Source organism: Heterocephalus glaber, unplaced genomic scaffold (genome assembly GCF_053883595.1).
Source record: "Heterocephalus glaber isolate CG9 unplaced genomic scaffold, H.glaber_assembly_v1.0 deba00001472, whole genome shotgun sequence".
Lineage (NCBI taxonomy): Eukaryota > Metazoa > Chordata > Mammalia > Rodentia > Bathyergidae > Heterocephalus > Heterocephalus glaber.
The window spans coordinates 22810302-22829564 of NW_028258315.1; the positions used below are offsets into that span (position 1 = coordinate 22810302).

General features: G+C 39.0%; 1 protein-coding gene across 1 annotated transcript in view; it reads left to right on the top strand.

Annotated features, from left to right (window-relative positions):
- Positions 1–1331: 1331 nt before the first annotated feature.
- The window catches only part of Mrs2 (magnesium transporter MRS2), a 28030-nt gene continuing 10098 nt past the window's right edge, over positions 1332–19263 (top strand). The window contains exons 1-9 of the mRNA XM_004847610.4: positions 1332–1706; positions 3502–3575; positions 5980–6016; positions 7206–7318; positions 9069–9242; positions 11749–11879; positions 12817–12933; positions 14529–14681; positions 14925–15042. Of these exons, the coding sequence (XP_004847667.1) occupies positions 1517–1706; positions 3502–3575; positions 5980–6016; positions 7206–7318; positions 9069–9242; positions 11749–11879; positions 12817–12933; positions 14529–14681; positions 14925–15042 (1107 nt within the window). The 5' untranslated portion in view covers positions 1332–1516. The remainder of the gene's footprint in view (positions 1707–3501; positions 3576–5979; positions 6017–7205; positions 7319–9068; positions 9243–11748; positions 11880–12816; positions 12934–14528; positions 14682–14924; positions 15043–19263) is intronic.

Here is a 19263-nt window from a genome sequence, read left to right on the forward strand (position 1 = left end):
AATAAGGATGAAAATGATTAAAACAAATAATTGATAATTTGAAATAGGAAAAGGTCCAAAGGTGGAGGGGTGGCGGGAGGGGAAGGGGAAAAGGAAGAAAGGAAAAATTATGAGAAAGAAAAAAAAAATGGAAACAAAGTCTACGTAAATAGGGAAGGGTGGTGGGGGCAAAGGGCGCATAGGTAATGGAGAAAAAAATAAGAACTAAGATACATCATGTTCAGGTACAAACACCCAGTGATAAATGTAAATGTATTGTATACCTAAAATGTATCAATTAATATATAAATTTTTAAAAACTAAAATAATAATTCTATACAGGCTCAAGTGTAAATAGCTCCAAAATCACTCCTAAAATCTACTCTACTTATTTGATATCTATATTTAGATGTCTGTTTAGTAGCTCTTTCAAACTTAAAATGCCTACAACCAAATACCATTCCTTAACCTGTTTTCAATCCAAAATTGCACCTCTCCAAAATTCCCTATCTCAGTAAACAGCACCACCACTGTCGAGGTGTTCAGGCTTTTTTGGAGTCAACATCTATGCCTCTGTCACATCCCACCTACAAATCTTCTCAATTCGATCTTCAATATACTACACCAGTCTACTTTCCCTTCATCAACAACTATATTTAGAAGTACAGCATATCAGCCTTTTTCACCTCAACGGCACATAAAATGTTAACTTGAAATTGATACTTAAAACTTATTAAATATTGACTAAAAATCACGTGTCTGTTTCTCACTCTTTGCTACCAAAAGCTTATTACATCATTTCTCACGACAGTTAATTACTTTCTGGTCACATTAAATATAACCAAAGTGATTTGAGTCAAAACTTTCACATTTCCAAACTGCAGATTTCATTGTATTTATGAAATACTCTAGAAACTGCAAAGCATGATCCACATGTTATTTTTTCACACTAAATAATTACTACTTAATAAAAATCGACATTTTTCAAGCTGGTGTGATCCCGTAGCGATCCCAAACCTTTTAGAGCTTTCAATTGTACAAACCGCCCGCTGCGGCACGCGTGCCAAGGTTTGCCGTCACTGAAGGTCTAAAAGACCTGGGTCGCACATTTTAACTAGAAGTTAAGTGAAGAAAGCGTTTCACCTGGCCCACCCAACCCCCAGCCCGGCCCTCAACACTGGACAGGTATAGAAACAAACTTCAAGGGCTAACTCCCAGCAGCCTCCGAGGGACGCAGGACTCACTCCCAGAAGCACCTCCCAAACGTGCACAGGGAACGGCACCAACCCCCCCCCACCCCCCGCCGCGCGGAGAACAGCACGCAGACGCGTGGAGCAGTACGCAGGCGCAGAGAACAGCACGGGGGACTTGGCGCGTCCCGCGCGTGCCCAGTATGCTGCGACAGTTTGGGGACTGCGCTGGGTCGCGCGGCGCCGGCTGAACAGCCTCCTTAAGGCATGCGCGGCGCCGGCTGAACAGCCTCCTTAAGGCATGAGGAGCTGTAATCTGGCTGCTGCCTTCCCCTCGCTCCAGCGTCATGGAATGCCTCCGGATCCTGACCGGGCTCCTGCCCCGCTCGGCGGGGCTGCCCCGGCGGACCCTGTGCGCCCTGGCCTTGGGCCTCTGCCCCGTGGCTCGCCCTGTCGCCTCCTGCGGCCGCTCGACCCGCTTGCTGGGAAGAATCTGGGCCGCACCACTGTGCTGGCCCCGCCCGACCCGCGTGGCAGGTACGGCTCGCCCCGCTCCTGCGACCAACCTGTCCTTGTCCTTGGGCGCCTGGTCTCCTGACTGCGCGCCCCGGTCCCGAGCGCGACCGTGCCTGCACCCTGCCGCGTCCGCCCGGACAGCCCAGGCTGCCCCTGCACTGAGCTTGGTGCAAGGCTTGAGAGGCATGGAACTGTTTACTGTGTGCGCGCCGGTCCTTAAGCTGCCTTGTGGGAGGCTTTTTAAATCTGGGCCCGTCCTTAGTCATCGTAATCGTTCTGAAGTCAAGATTGGAATGTTTTTATTGACTTTTTGAACTCTACTCATTTCAAAATCTTCTGTTTCTCATATGAACACATTTATACAATTTATACAGTTGCACAGATACAAGGTGAGGACATACATGCAAATGAGGCTGAAAAGTTTGAGGCCACATGGTGAGAGCCGCCCTTAAAAAAGATTTGACTTTATTTTCAACTAATGTGAGCAAACAGCCGGAGGGCTGCGGGGGGAGGGGGCTTTAAATTGCTGTTTTTTTACCAAACGGTAAAGCAACGTGGTGATAAAAATTTTCACTGATGTCAGTGCAAATATTTCTCCGAAACAAGATATTGAAATGTGTAATCGTGTATCTCAAGAATATAGCAATGTTGTCAAGTCCTTTTTACAATTGTACTTAAAAGCCACCCAAAGTAACTTACCATCAATTAGCACTCCTTCCACCGAGCTCAGTCTTTAAGAAGTGAGTTGCTCTTCCTTTGGTAATGCGTGAGAGTGCAGTTTGTACAAGCTAGGGGAACCTTTTGGGATAAGCATTGAGTTTCAGAATAGTAATCCCGGTTACCCTTTATCTGCTTTGTAACTAATTGTCGAATCTCCATGTATAGCTCTGCCTTTTAGTTTTGTTCAACTAACCCTTAAAACATACTATCATGTAAAAGGAAAACAAAGGACCTCAGATATTATCAAATAACCTGAGTTATGCTGGGCGCGGTGGTTCACCCTTGTCATGCTAGCACTCAGAAGGCTGTCAGGAGGGTCGTCATGAGTTCGAGGCCAGCCTGAACTATTTAGTGAGACCCTATTTCAAAAAAAAAAAAAAAAAAAACCTTCAGTTATTATATGTAAATAGTGGGAAGGCATAAGAATAAAAATGATCCTAAATCTCAAACAAGAGCTACGGTGATTACTTTGGTAACATAAAATAATTTATAATTGTTACCATCTTTTATCATTCCTCTAATGTTTAATAATTTGAAATGACCTTTGTCAGCCATTGTACATCACAGCCAACTTCACTTCAGTCCAATCATGTGTTTAAGATAGTCTTATTTTCAACTAAAGACTTGTCTTCATTCCAATTGAATAGAGTATCAGAAATAATATAGGTAGAAAATAAAATCCATAGGTTTCATAATTTATAAATCAATCAGATAATCTTGATGTTGAAGTGGTGAAAACTCAGGTGGATATCTATAGATATAATTTTCATGGAGCCTTTTTAAATTATTCAAAAAAAGACCAATTTGATTAAATCTCAAGAGACAGATTGTACATTTGTTCATTCAACTCTGGAGTATAAATTAGAATTAGAAAGGGGAAACAGTTGATTGGAATACGGAGTTCAAATGGTCTACCCAAAGCCATTACTTAAGAAAATCATTCCCTGTCAAATGTAACATAATTAGCTGCAGATATTTAAATTAGCAAGTAAGTGTTTCTTCTTTTTCCCATAGGAAGAAAGGTCAAAAAATAATAAAGTGCTCCATGTGAAAACCAATTGTGTGATCACAAGGAATTCTCTAATTTTTTCTTCAGGTGAAGTGCACCGGTTTAGAACGTTTGACATTTCTCAAGCCACTCTAGCCAGTGTAGCCCCGGTGTTTACTGTGGTGAGTATATTGTACATCTGATAACTTACAGAAAGTACTTCCCACTCTAACAGCTGCACTGTTGGCTGAGCTATTAATTACTTTTGTTTTATAATGAATTATTTTGTCATGTTGTTTGTGGGTTGTGCTTAGCCAGTGACTTGTGGCTTACAGTGGTCTTGAAACTTTGCCAAAGACTGTGTAGCTCTTTGAATATTAGAATAGCTTGTTTAAATCCTGGTTCATAGCTTCCTACTTAAACACTAAGATTTCCTATTTAGAAGCCTTTGAAGGCCCACAGTGGGCCTTGAACCTGGGCTGTACTAAATTCTATGCAGAAGCATCTTAAAGTGCTTGTTCTGAGCCAGACTTTCTAAATTCAAATCTCAGCTCTGCCTCTTCCTGTTAACTAGGTAGATTTGGACAAATTATGGTAATATCTTTGTGCCTTAGTTTTCTCATCTGTAAACTGCTTTATAAAAATCTTGCAAGGATTAAATCTACCATATAGAACTGTTTTGAGGATTAATATATCTTAAATAATTGTTGTGAGGATTAAAGTAATGCAAATGGAAAGCCTACTTAAAGTAGACCCTTACATACAGTAAAAATCCAGTATATGTTAGCTGTGAAGATTATTTAGGCTTATTAACATAAGGACTTTTCTTTATAAGCTATATAGAACAAGATAACTCCTAAAATTACATGTGGAAGTTATTATGTTTGTTGTTCTGGAAAACGACCACTTTAATTAAACTGGAACACAAAATCAGATGTTAAATATTGAAAGAAAATTCTTTGCAGGTAAATAATTGTCTACCAAGAACACAAGAAATCAATTGATGCTATTTGAAATAATGAGTTTAGGAAATGAGCAGATTACAAAGCAACCCCCACACACACACCTTATCCCAGGAACCAAACTCAGGACCTTGTGCTTGCCAAACAGGCAACATCCCCGGCCCTAAGCAAACATTTTTAAAATCATATTTGTATGAGATACTGTATGTTTTGGCTTTTTTCTGGTACTGGGAATCGAACTCAGGACCTTGCGCTTGCCAGGCAGGCGTGGTATGATTTTAAGAAAATAAAAGCCATATTTTAAAAAAAGATGATACATACTGAAATGCAGAAATATTTAGTACATGTTATTAAGTTGGAGTGGAGGACAGTGCAAAGATGTATGTGTAACATGAATACATGTTATGGAAAAAGACTGGAATAATCAGTAAAATATTAGCATGGTTTTCTGTAGAATTTGTCATGGCACAACTTAGTTTTGCTTGACATGTTGCTTCTCATTTTCTGCATGGGATATATGTTTATGAAATAAATTTAAGGTAGAAAGCTAGTCTGTTTTAAACAAATATAGAGCTTCTTTATAAATTTTCCTTTAATATTGATATTTTATGCTACTTACATATTCATAATGATCTTATCTTTGCTCATGAGAAGGAAGCTAATATATGTTCTGTGGGTTATGTTCTAACACACCATGCATACTCCCAAAGTAATAGCCTAAGACCTGTATTGTACCTGCAACTGTACCTTACAGTGGTCTTTCTGAAAATGTGTATTTCATAGCAAATAGGACACCCCAGCACACAGATTTATTAAATATTGTTGGATAACTTCAGATTCACAATACATAAGCATATAGAAAAATATTTCTCTATGTTAAGGAAATAAGTGCAGTTTTTAGAACATGGCTTCTTTCAAACTGTCAGAAGAGGACTCTTCTGTAAATCTTTATTGACTCTGCAGTGCCAGAGAGACTTCTTAGTCATTTAGACATGTAGATTCACAAGACAGGCCACACATGGTCCATTCCGCTGACAAGGACAGGAAACAGTACAGTCTGCCAGTCAGTGTCTCTTCTTCATAACAAGACCTTGCAGCCACTGGGGTGTCTCTGGCCTGCTCAGTGACAGCTCTGGTGCAAGGAGTTGCATTTATCGGAGGAGAATGTGAGATCCACCTTGGCTCAGTAGCCTGCTGCCCCTCAGTACTAGCGTGTCTTATCACCAGCTCAGAAGCACAGCTTCCAGGCCCCACAGCGAACAGGCTTGGTGCCACCACTCAAGGGAGGGCAGAGCTATGGCATCCTTTTTGGTGACTAATTCCTTCATAGACTTCCGTGTCCAGTGGAGTCTACTAGTCAGCATCACTGTCACCATAAACAGTGTCACCAAGAACCTGGCTGATGCTCGTTTGTCACAGGTTTATAGGTGCCAGATAGAAAGTTAGACCCACATCAGGCTTATCCTAGCAAAGGAAAGGGTAATTTTTCTCTTAACATTTACACCTAATTAACCTACCAGTCAGTTATGGTCTGCATTTCAATATTTTGAAGATTTTACGTCATGCCTTAAATAGTATACTAGTTGAGAGAAACTAATATGTTGTTTTTATGATCTATCTTCAGACAAAATTTGACCAAGAGGGAAATGTTACTTCTTTTGGTAAGTATCTTTATTTTATTCTAAATCATTAAAAAAAAAAAACAGTGAATGAGTGAACCTGGGGGCAGTTAGGAGACTGCAGTATTTTGAACAGAAAACTCTGTGTTATAAGGAAGAAGGTCTCCCTTGGCATTTTTCCATCAGTCCTAACTGGAACTGACAGTGCCTACACTATGCATGTTCTCCCAGTATTTTCTTCTGGCAGGAATCACTTTGACTCTACCTGGGATAGTGAAGGAATATTTTAGAGAATGGAACCGGGGATAGAGATGACTTCTTCCCCCTTTTGTTTTTCTTCTGTTAGTCTTTTCTTACACTGCCCTCCACATGTTTGTTCTGAAGTGTGTTTAAGGTAGAGTCACGTAATGCCACTGGTATTGCAGTGGGTGACAAAAGACTGGGTGGCAGTTGCATGAAAGTCTGCTGCAATTGATATCTGTGGACAGCTACTTTTTAAGATGAAACCAGGTATTGGTGTACTGTATGGCTTGAGACTCCGGTTTCTGATCCCCCTGTGTTTGCAGACACGTGATCCTGTTCCAGCCATTGCTGAAATCTGAGTGTGTTTTGCTCAGTGTCTCCTTCAAAACATTGTTCTGCTTATAGCCCTGTCACAGGTGTGATTGGACACTACAGGAACAGACACTGCTGTTGTCAGTGTAATGTCTTGAGTTCCTGTCATCTTCTATGCATTCTCTTAGGTAATAAGTTTAGTTTTCAGGTAGGAAAATCTGGTATGAAAACTGACCTAATTTTCTCATTCTGTATTTCTCAATGAACAAAGAAAATCAGACTTATCTGTTCACACATTTACAATACTGAAGATGATGTAGTGAGAAAAAATAAAAATTGCAGTTGTGTAAACTCGTGATCAAGAAAGATGACCTGTCCCCAATGCAAGAAGTTGCTGCTTTGGGATTGTGATGCATGGCTGTGGCTTGTCTCTTATGGGTTCCCAGGGCTTCTAAGGGCAGAGAAGTTTTACCAAGGGAAAGGAATAGAAAAGAGAAGGGAATAATTAGAGTTAGCTGGCTATGTTTTTGAGGTAACGATGGGTATTAAAAGACTCACTTTATCTTTTTTTTATAGTAGTAGAAAATTGTCCGATGGTGCTGGGAAAGGAACTTTGACAGAAAATCTAAATAAACTCTTGATTTATTAGTTTAGCTCATTCTTATTTCTTTTATAGAAAGGAAAAAAACTGAATTATACCAAGAATTAGGTCTCCAAGCCAGAGATTTGAGATTTCAGCATGTGATGAGCATCACAACCAGAAACAACAGGATTATCATGAGGATGGAGGTAAAGGGTTTTATTTTCATCTACAGTTCTCCACTGCAGTTTGATCAAAGGTACCTGTAGACTCTTTGGCAAATATATAGGTTAAAAGTAATTTTAGAATAAAAATCCTTGTATGGAACACGTAATACATTTTAAGAAGAACTGATTTTACATGGATTATATTCATATGCTCAGCAAGCATAACACTGTTTTATGTTGGAATAACTATGTTCTCATTGTTTGGATTTAGTCACTAGTTTCTGAAATTATAAAAATATTTGTAATAGATATTTTCACTTATATTATTATGCGTAATTATTGTATAACCTTAGTTACCGAGAACATATTCTGTTTTCCTATATCTAGAATTAAATTTTGAAACCTCTACTTAAATTTTTATTGAAACCTTTCTAAAGTATGTTGGATCTTCCCCTGTGTACTCAGAGAACCCCACATACATTGACTTTTCCTGAGCAATTCAGAGTTAATAGGGAGATTGTTATTGTGCTGAGTGGAAGTTTAGAGTTCTGCTGAAGATAAAGGGCCACAGAGGGCCTGGGGATTTAGCTCAGTGGTTCCACCGCCTGCCCTGCAAGCGCAAGGACCCCAGTTTGATTCCCGGTACCAAAAAGAAAAAAAAGAAAAGCTCAGCAGTATTGGCCCAGCAACAATTTGCTTTTTTCAATACAACTTTGATGGTAGATTTGTGTCCATTTTTCTGGAATTGATAAAACATAATTATGTTGGAAGCCATCTTCTCCCCAGTGTTTTTTTTTCCAGAAAATGTTTTTCGCTCCTGCTGTCAGTATCTAGTACCCTTCAAAACAGAATCTCTTTGATAAAGAGATAGGTGTGTGGTCAAGCAAATTTAGCAGTGTTAACGTTATAATCTAAATGGTGACTATATGATGTCCACAGTGCATTTTTTCAACATTTTTATATAAAGATTTTTGTAATAAAATATTGATAAAAATGTAAAATAGAAAATATTCCTGATCTCTATGTTACTAATAGGGTAGTCGCAGGCTACCTCTATTCTTTTAGCGTGAAAAGATGCCAGTATCCAGAAAAATTTCTCATTTCATACTGTTTTATATTGGACCACTGGGGTGGTGTTTTATCTTTATAATGTCAAATTAGCTTAATGTGTTTTGGTGTGTTTTTAAAAGGAAACTTCTATTTAAACCGAACTACTTATTATTAACTAAGTGTTTTCTTTTTTTTTTTTTTGGTACCGGGGATGGAACTCGGGTCCTTGTGCCTGCAGAGCAGGCAGCAAAACCACTGAGCTAAATCCCCAGCCATGATTAAGTAAATGTTTTCTAAAAGGCTACTTAATACCTGACTTTTAATAAAACTTTATCTTGCAGGGCCGGGGATTTAGCTCAGTGGGTCCGGCGCCTGCCTCCCAAGCACAAGGTCCCGAGTTCGATCCCTGGTACCAAAAAAAAAACTTTATCTTTCCCTTTATTGCCAATTTTTCTCATAATTACCCTGGAAGTCTTAATAAACATGTAATTTGCACAATTCCACTTATATTGAGAATGAGAGATATCAAGACTTACTTATGTTTTTAGGTTTTCTTCTTTAAAAAATGTCTTTCTTGTGTGTGTGAAAACCAAATGAACATTGACTGGTTTAGTTTTAATCCAAAATTAGTAAAATGTTAAGCCAGTTTTATAGATGTCATTTTTCTTATAGCTCTGTAATCTTTACATATACATGTGTATGTGTGTGTGTGTATGTGTACGTATATACTTTTCTTTTACAGTATTTGAAAGCTGTGATAACTCCAGAGTGTCTATTGATACTAGATTATCGTAATTTAAACTTAGAGCAATGGCTCTTCCGGGAACTTCCATCACAGTTGGCTGGAGGTGGTCAACTTGTCACATACCCTTTACCTTTTGAGTTCAGAGCTATAGAAGCACTCCTACAGTATTGGGTAAGCTTGTTTTTATTTAGTTTCTTAAGTTTGTTTGGGTTTCAAATGGTATTGAGAGGGAGGATAAGTTGGGATTGTTTCAGTGGTACTTTCCCTGAAGGCGTCCTCCTAGACAGAATCATTTCTACAGATCCTAAATGGAAAAAGTACGTAATTCTTAAGGTTTACTACTCAATAAAATAGCCTAAAGATTCTAGAGTCTATAGAATATAGCATTTATTGAAGCCCATTTCAAGATTAATAAACATATTGTGGTTAAAAAAAAAAAAATCAAACAAATCCTGGGCCAGGGATTTAGCTCAGCGGCATAGCACCTGCCTGGCAAGCATGAGGTCCTGAGTTCAATTCCCAATACCAAAAAAAAAAAAAAACAACCAATATAACCATATTGTGGAATGGTAACGAAAAAAGATATTCATCAAATTTTAAATGCATTCCGTTTTATTCTCTAAACTGTACATCATGAAAGTGCTTACATTTGATAACTATTATATCATTCGTCCAACCATCCTTTGACTTACTCCTATAATCCTTTGAATCAGCTAAGTGATGTCTCTGAGACCTAAACTGACATCAGAACTACACACATAGCTGTAAGCACCCATTGTTAAACTGATAGTCACTGGATGTGTGGGGCCCTGTTACGCCCTGAACACAAGTAGTTTGCTGCTTTCCTGGCCCCTGCCAGTCTCATTATCACATCTGCCCCCTGTTAGGATGGTGGTGCATGCAAGAGTTGGTACAAAGACCACTAACCAGAGTGAGAGGAGGAGAGGAGGGTGGAAAGGACATGATGCAAGTGGGGTGGGGTGACTTGGTGTCCTTCTCTTTTGCCTGCTTTTGCTTTACTGAGAGAAGACATGGCCACACTCCTTGCTGGGGTTAACACTTGCCCCCCACCTTGAACCACTGGTGGTGGATGCATGACTCTCCCATCGGGCAGCTTGTACCACTGCTGGTACAAATGCATCTAGTCACTTTCTTGGTCTTTTTACTAATAAAATTAATAAAAAGTCACCCAATGGGACAGTCACATGTACCACTGGTGGTTCAAGCTGCCTAGCAGCAAGACATACAAATTACAAGCCTGTCTTGACTATGTTAAAAAGGTAACAACAGGTGGAAACAGTGGTCTGTGACATGCTGCCCAGGATAGGTGGCTCTCTGGACAAACAGAGTACCTCATCTTCTAGAGATCAGCCAAGGGGAGACTAGAGGGAGCTCGAGTTGTCTGCTGGGATATACATTCTTCTTGCCATTAAATGAGGTCCTAGAAGATTTCTTCAGAAAGAACACTACACAATGAACAAGGCCAGCCATGCGTGCGTGTGTGTGCGCGCGCGCACACACACACACACACACACACACATACACCCGCTCAAGGAGTAAATCTTCAAATAAACCAGGCCCACCTGAGAACTGAGAGCTACCAGGAGCAGGTGTGCCTCACAAACATCTGGACTGTGACCCTGGGCAGCCTACCACCTACTGCCAGAGTCAGACTTGCTGGGCAGAGGATGTATCTCCTTTGAATACTAAAACATTAGAATTGCCTCAGTTTGTCCAGCCCTCCTTCCACCCAAGGTCTCCTGAACCTAGAAGCAGCTCCTCAGTGTAGAAATAAACAAGATGTCTGCAATCCAGTTCCCAAATCAGACAATCTTAGCTTCAATGGTAATTATGCTTCTGAGATACAGTCTATTCTAGAATGTATATGGTGGTACCTCAGTTCACGAACTCGATTCTTTCTACAATTCTGGTCACAAACTGAGTTGGACGAGAACCGAATCAAATTCAGTCATTCAATCTTGACCTCGCAGGGAAATTTGATTCTGTTCTCATCCAGTTCATTTTGTAACCAGAAACTTGGAAAGGATTGAGTTTGTGAACTGCAGTACCACTTTTTTTTTTTTTGAGGTACCACTTTATAATTAATTTTACTGCTTAATTCAGTGGTATGCTGTTTACCAGACGGTTTAGAAATATTTCAGTCTTTTAACAACTAGTATAGCTGTATCAGTGCATTCCTGCAGATTATCAGCCAAAAAGTATACTTTTGCTTTAGACTGATTTATTTTCTTGGTTTTTAGCCCCAATTAAATTTTGTTTTTCAAAAAAAGTGTTTAATAAGAATTTTAAGTTGTATTTTGTTTACAAAGTACATGTAAACAGGTATAAAGTTGTGTTTTAACCATTGAAGGGGGGAGTGATTTATCTTAATTACTCCCCCATTCCTTTCATAATAATTGTCTGAGAAGGAAAGACTTTGATAGCTAATTCCCCTCAACCAAATTTGAACATAATGATGACCTTACATAGTTCTTTTAACCCAGGAAATATAGTTTTGAGTCATCTGTAAAAGCCATTCCCACACTTGACTGTGATTTCACGTGTTAACAACATTTCTAACTATTAGAAATTTCTGTATTTAATCAGAGGATTCACTGACCCTAAGTATTCTAAAAAGGTTGTTTTAATTCTTATGAAAGGTCATGTTGTTATCTAGATCAACACCCTTCAAGGGAAACTTAGCGTTTTGCAGCCACTGATCCTTGAGACATTGGAAGCTTTAGTGGATCCCAGACATTCTTCTATAGACAGAAGTAAACTGCACATCTTACTACAAAATGGCAAAAGGTAAATATGGGTGGTTGACCAAGTTGGGAGTTAGAGACAGCTATCTTAAACTTCTTGCAGTAATCTTAACAGTGAAATGTTTAGCATCAATTCCAAATAAAATTAGTGTGATTCCTATTTGCTGTAAAAAAACCCCATCTACTCTTAGTAGTGAGTTTTTTTTACTTTATGATTTACTCTTCATGTCTTCATTGCCATATATGGTTTTAATTATCATGAAAATTATGTTCCACAACTTTTTAAAAGAAGGTAATATAGATAGGAAGAGCACTTGTATAGCATGTATGAGGACCTGGTTCAATCTCTAGCACCACAAAGAATTAACAATTAAAATTTCTGAATCAGTAGGTTTGTTTGGTCCAAAAATATTGAGGTGTTTTATCAGTTACAATTAAATTATCTTGGGTGGTAGTATAGCTTAGCAGTACAGTGCTTGCCTCTCATGCCCAGGGCCCTGTGTCCTAACCCAAGAACATTCTGTCCTTTTAAACTTCCAAAGCAAAAAAAAAAATCTTAAATTCACAGTGTTTATATACTTCTGAGATACTAAATTTATATTTCTATAACTGATTGACCAGTTTAATTTTGACTGGGGGATTGAGGTTAGTTTGGGGGTTTGTTTTGTTTTGTTTTTTGAGATATATTATATGGTTCAGACTGCCCTTGAACTCACTATGTAGCCCAGGCTGCTCTTGAACTCATGGAAATCCTCCTGCCTCACCTTCCCAAATACTGGGATTGCAGGCATGTGCCACCACACCCGGCAGGGATTGAGTCTTAAGTTCCATAATGACAATTAAAGTGTTTTACAACTCACCATTTACCATGAGTGAGAAGTAGACCTACTTGAGAAGATACCCTTAAAAGGCACTGTTCTTAAAGCAAAATGTATTAAAGGGTTATGCTGTTGATCATTTTGGTGTAACTGTTTTTACAGTCTGTCAGAGTTAGAAACAGATATTAAAATTTTTAAAGAGTCAATTTTGGAGATCTTGGATGAAGAGGAGTTGATAGAAGACCTCTGTCTGACAAAGTGGACTGACCCCCACATTTTGTAAGTATAATGCTGTTTTGTTATTTATTCCCTCAGGCTGGATCTTCTATCTTTTCTTCCTCAAGATTTTTTTTTTTAACAGAACATAGTATGTTGGGGAGCAGAGAACATGGGCATTTTTCTTCCTCAGCTGTTTCACATTTCCCCTGTGCGGTGTTGCACTTGGCTAAGTTTAATGATGATGTACTGAGTACACAACGACCTTCCCTTCAGGGGACTGACCATCACATTGACACACACCCCTGCTGAAGTAACTTGCCTAGCTAGTAGAGTGGAAGAGGGGGAGAGATTCGCATCAAGGAAGGAAAAGAGGATAAAGGGAAAGGAGTAACACCTGGCATAAGTTCTGTAGGTTTGGTCTAATATAAAAATATTCATGTTGTCAACTTTTTGTCTCTTGGAAATTTAGAAATTCTCTATTATTCTGGTGCATACTCAAGTTAAATGTTTACATTTAATTATAATAGTTTGGTTTTGTTTTTTGTGGAGTGCTATCACAAATTCATAATACAGACATCTTTGTAATGTGTGTTTCAATGGTCTGTACAGATAAGCAATCTGGGAAGTTGGTTATTTATAGTCTAATAAGGAAATACTAAGATAACCAGTAGGACTAGGAATGTAGCTCAGAGGCAGAGCACTCACCTAGCATGCAGGAAGCCCTGCGTTCTTGCTACAGAAACAACAGAAGACAAAAAAAAAGCTGTGTGATGTTTGCTCTGTAGCATTTGGGTACAGCAGCAGAAACTTGAACACACTCTTACTTGCTTTGCTTAGGCTGACATAGCTCTAATAGGCTTTATGATACAAGTCACATAGTACTTAATCCTCCCTCATCATCCTCATTAGTCCTGTCAATAGAAAGGAGACTGCCTAGATCTTAATATTGTAATTTAAAAAATGTATAACTGATATTGTGTAACAGGAAGAAAAGGTCTAAAAGAGCAGGGGAATTGGGAGGGGTAGGGGAAGGGAAAAAAGGGAAAGGAAAAAATATGAGAAGAGGAAAAAAATGGAAACAAGGTCTTTGCAAATAGGGAAGGGTGGAGAGGGTGAAGGGAGGGCAAGCGAAGGGGAAAAAAAATAAGAACCGAGAGACTCATGTAATGGTGCAAGATCCCAATGATGAATGTAACTGTATTGTATACCTAAAATGTACCAGTAAAGTTAATGGGGGAAAAAAAAATAGAAAGGAGACCAAAATATATGTTAATTTCATTCAAAATCTAACATCATATATTCACCTTGAAATGGAAATGCTCTTTGTGCTCAATTATTAGTTTTGGTTTTTCTTTACCTGGTAATGGTTTTGAATTTTGGCATCCATTTACATGAATCTCTAGATTGGACTATGGAATACAGTGAAGCTAACTAGTCTTTGTAAGGCTGGAATCTTTGTTGTCTCATTATCTGTGTAGTGGTTAGGATCAGCTCACACAGCCTGTCACAGATTGACCTCAGTCACAGCAGTAGAAAAGACAACGACCTGTTTTTCACTGATAGCTGAATGTTCTATACTAATTCAGGAAGCTTTGGTAGTAAATACCTGTTGTGTTTGGCGAGGGGAGGCTGACTCTGTTAACTCGGAATTGTAGTGAAAAGAGCAGTACTGGCATTGACCACGCAGAGGAGATGGAGCTGCTGCTGGAAAACTACTACCGCTTAGCTGAAGACCTTTCCAACGCAGCCCGGGAGCTCAGGGTGCTGATTGACGACTCACAGAGTGTTATTTTTATCAATCTGGACAGGTAAGAATACCTCTCATAAAACAGTAAGGATCTCCTTTATAAAATAATTATTGGAAGATAATAAAGTCTTTAAGGAAATGTCATTTTGAAAGGAATTACACCATCATAATCTGTGACCACTACACAGAAACGGTGTTTGGTTTGCTGCTTGTAGATTTAATCCATGTGGTCTTGATTAGAGTATTTACCAATTTGCTTTGTGTGACTAGTGAGCCTTCTAATCTGAGTTCTTCTCCCCTCCAGCCACCGGAATGTGATGATGAGGTTGAATCTACAGTTGACCATGGGAACCTTCTCTCTTTCACTCTTTGGACTAATGGGAGTTGCTTTTGGCATGAATTTGGAATCTTCCCTTGAAGAGGTAAGAAAGTCTTATTTTAACTAAAAATTTAGGAATTATTTTGTAATGTTTCTAACACCAGTTTTTTAACTGATTTTTTTAAAAGTCTAAGCTGTATACTCTCATTGTGAGCTAAGTGTACACTGTACCTCAGAACTCAGGTGGTATCTTAGGCCCCATTACAACACTGTTATAAATATAGCCTATATTACTTTGTTTCCAAAAACATATGACTACATACGAGGAAGTTTGATAACACTGTCACACTGAGGTGGCGTTAGGGGTTTTATTTTAATTTTTATGTGTCTGGCAGTGTACCTGGAAGTTTGCATGCTGTGTATGGCACAATCATCATAACTCTGAAAATGGAGATGTATCATCTCTACTTTGTATATGGGAAAACAGGAACAGTTAAGTAACTTGCCCCAGGACACAGAGCTAGAAAATAAGACAGGATTTCAGCTCAAAGACAACTTTCCTCTTTGCTCTCCTGCCTTCCATATGAATAGAGCACAGGGCTCCCAGAGTATTTTCAGAGACTGTCTTGCTGTTCAGATTTCTCCAGTGATCTGAACGTGCAGTTGGCAGAGCGGATGGCTAGATCTGTGCACATCAGTTAAGAGGTCTCCGGTTTCTGTGGCTGTCGCCCTGATGCAGCCCACATCATCTCTCATAGGGACTGCGGTATACTTTTAAAAAGTGGTCTTTTAAAAATGTAAATATTGAGTACACACGCATTCAGAGGAACCACAGGGGAAGCTGGGAGGTGATAAGAACGTAAAATATAACCAGCGGATGGGTGAGGACCTCAGCCAGGTGGAGCTGAGGCTGCCTCCCTGCCCCCACCTTGCCTTTGAACAACTAGCTGAGCCGAGCAGGTGCTTGCAGCACCACCACCCCCCTCCCTCCCTGCCTCTGGCCTCCTAGCTGCGTCAGTACCTGGTTCCACACCGCAGAGGCACAGCGGGTCATAAAGGCCATTGTCCTGAGCTCCAGAAGATAGAGCAGAAGTGAACAACAGAAAGAGGACCTCTCTCAGGCTCCTTCATGAAAATTGAAGCCCACTGGAAAAGTAAAGAGAATCTCTGCAATAAAGGCACACCAGACCACTATAGTTGGTAACTTGTTGGGATCATCACCTCCCATCAGAACCTGGACTATCTTAAGGGGAAGGGCAGCTGGAACCTGCAGTAGAACCTTGCAAAGTTCAACCCTGCAGGAGGGCAGAGAGCTCAGCCTGGGATTTGCACCCAGAAATCAGCCTGAATCTCTCAGGTCTGCTACTGGTTTGCTGAGACTAATGGACTTATATCTGCACACTGCTATCCACATTGTCTGTTGTGACAGCAGAGACATACCCTGAAGGAGGCCCTTCATTTTTAGTTTTTATTTGTTAGTCTCAAAATTATTATTTTTAATTTTTTTCTACTCTTCAAATTTTTCTTTTTTTTCTTTTCTTTCTCTCTCACTGTCTTGCTCTCTTGCTCTGTCACTCTCTCACTCTCCCACATTGTTCTTCATCTCCCTTTTTGTTCCTGTTCTGGCCCTAATTTGGATTTCTTTCTTTTTCTTTTCTCTTTTTCCTTCTCTTGATTGTCATTAGTTTCAAAGGAAAGTAAATACAGTTTCTAGCCTCCCTACACCTGTTAGGTTGTTCTGTTCTCATCTTTGTTCTTTCATTCTATATTTTCCTCTTGCCTTCAACAGTTTCCTAGAGTTTGCATGATCTTCCTCTGTCTGGCCTCACTGCTAACCTTTCCCTATCCTACCTAACTATCCTTCCTTCCCAAACTCCTTCTAGGCCCCCATCTTGAAGGGTAAAGTTGCTATATTGAAGAGTTTATTCACTATAAACATATTTTGGGCTGGTCCTCGATTTTGATTTAATGCACACAGTTAAAGGTGATAGATTAGTAACTACCACAAATTTTTATTTTCTAAGCTGTGCTTGATGCTGTTGTGTTACTGATTTTATCACTTGGGCTAAGGTGTTGTGATTGATCTAATCAGTTGTCCTTCCTGGTATAATAAAAATGAGATACCTTCAGAGTCATTAGAGACTAAAAACCCAAAGACCAGCTGTATCTGGAAGACACCTCTGAGAAGCAATCATTCCATAAGGATTCTAAATACAAGCAACAAAGATACTTACAATAACCAATATCAAAATATCAACCCAGGAATTAAACCAAGGACAATACCAACAACAAAAATAGAAAGGAGAAGACGTTTAAGCAAGGCACAAACTCAGACTTCCAGCCCACCAAAGGCAAATTCTGTGGGAAATGAAGTGGAAAAGTCTGATAATCAACCACCTGGACACCCTGAACTGATAGCACAGGAAGTAACAAAACAGATGAATGAGGCTCTAGAAAAATTCAAAACAGAAATAATTTCTCAGATAACTACAGAAATGATGAGCAGAATGAAAGACATGATTAGAGACTCTAGAGAACAGAAACAGATTAAAAAAAAAATAGATGAGTTCAGGACCATGATGGAAACCATGAATGCCCAACATAGAAAAGAAATGGAAACCATGAATGGCCAACATAGGAAATAAATCGAATCCATTAAACAGATTCAGACGGATATACAGATTAAAAACTTGTTGAACGCATACATGGCAGACTGAGCCAATCTAAAGACAGAATATCAGATATAGAAGATAGGATGGCAGTCAGTGACCATAAAAAGAGAGATCTCTTAAAAATAGTAAGGAACCATGAGAAATCAATCCAACAGCTCCTAGTGATGCAAAGAAGAATAATATAAGATTGATAGGAGTCCATGAAAAACCAGGAGAAAGTACAAATGACATTAAAAAAAACTGTTCATAGAATTAATGACAGAAAACGTCCCAAACAGAGCAAAAGAATTTGACATACACGTAAGTGAGGCATATAGGACTCCAACTAGCCATGATCAAAAAAAATCTGTACCTAGACATATAATAATCAAGATCCCAGAAATCCAACCAAAGAACAAAATACTACAAGCAGTTAGAGAAAAGAAACAAATCACCTACAAAGGAAAGCCCATCAGAATCAGCAGACTTTTCAACACAAACCCTCAAGTCAAGGAGAGCCTGGAGTGAGGTATTTCAAGCCCTAAAACAGCCTCCAACCTACACTGATGTATCCTGCAAAACTGTCTTTCAGAATTGATGGGAAAATAAGATATTTCCATGACAAAAAACACCTGAAAAGCTTCAAGAGTACCAAACCAGCACTCCAAACAATTCTAAACAGTATCCTAGAAAAAGTCAATGAAGGTCACAACTCCATGAGGTCCAACAGAGCAAATTCATCAGGCAAGGCAAGAAATTAAAGGGAGAGGGAGGAAAAAAAAGAACCAACAACATGACAATGATAAATTAATACATATCAGTTATAACCATCAATGTTAATGGCCTCAATTCACCAAAAGAAGTAGACTGGCAGAATGGATTAAGAAGCAAAATCCAACAATATGCTGTATACAAGAAACACACCTAGTTCAAAAAGAAAATCATAAACTGAAAGTAAAAGGATGGAAAACAGTTCTCCATGTGACAGGAACCCGGAAAAAAACAGGAGTAGCTATCTTGTTTGCAGACAAAGTAAATTTCAAACCAAAACTAATTAAGAGAGACAAAGAAGGTCGCTACTTGTAATGGGAACAATCCAAGAAGAAGAGATGACAATCATAAATATATATGCATCAAACACTAATGCCCCCAACTATACAAAACAAATATTAGGGGACATGAAAAACCAAATAAGCACTAATACAGTTGTAGTGGGGGACCTCAATACCACACTGTCACAAATAGACAGATCATCTAAACCAAAAGTCAACAACAAAATACCTGAACTGAACCAAGTTTTTGAACAAATGGACTTAATAGATGTCTGCAGAGTGTTCCACCCCACAAAGGCACATGGGGTCATTCTCCAAAATAGACCACATACTAGCTCATAGAACGTGTTTAAGTAAATGCAAAGGAATTGAAGTTATCCCATGTATATTACCAGACCAAAGTGGAATTAAACTGGAGATCAACACCATAAGAAACTGCGAGAACTTCACAAACACATGGAAATTGAATATCACTCTCCTGAACAACCAGTGGGTCACAGAGAAAGTTAAAGAACAAATTAGACAGTTTTTACAAATAAATGATAATGCCAGTAAAACATATAGGAATCTATGGGACACAATGAAAGCAGTTCTATGAGGGAAATTCATAGCAGTGAATGC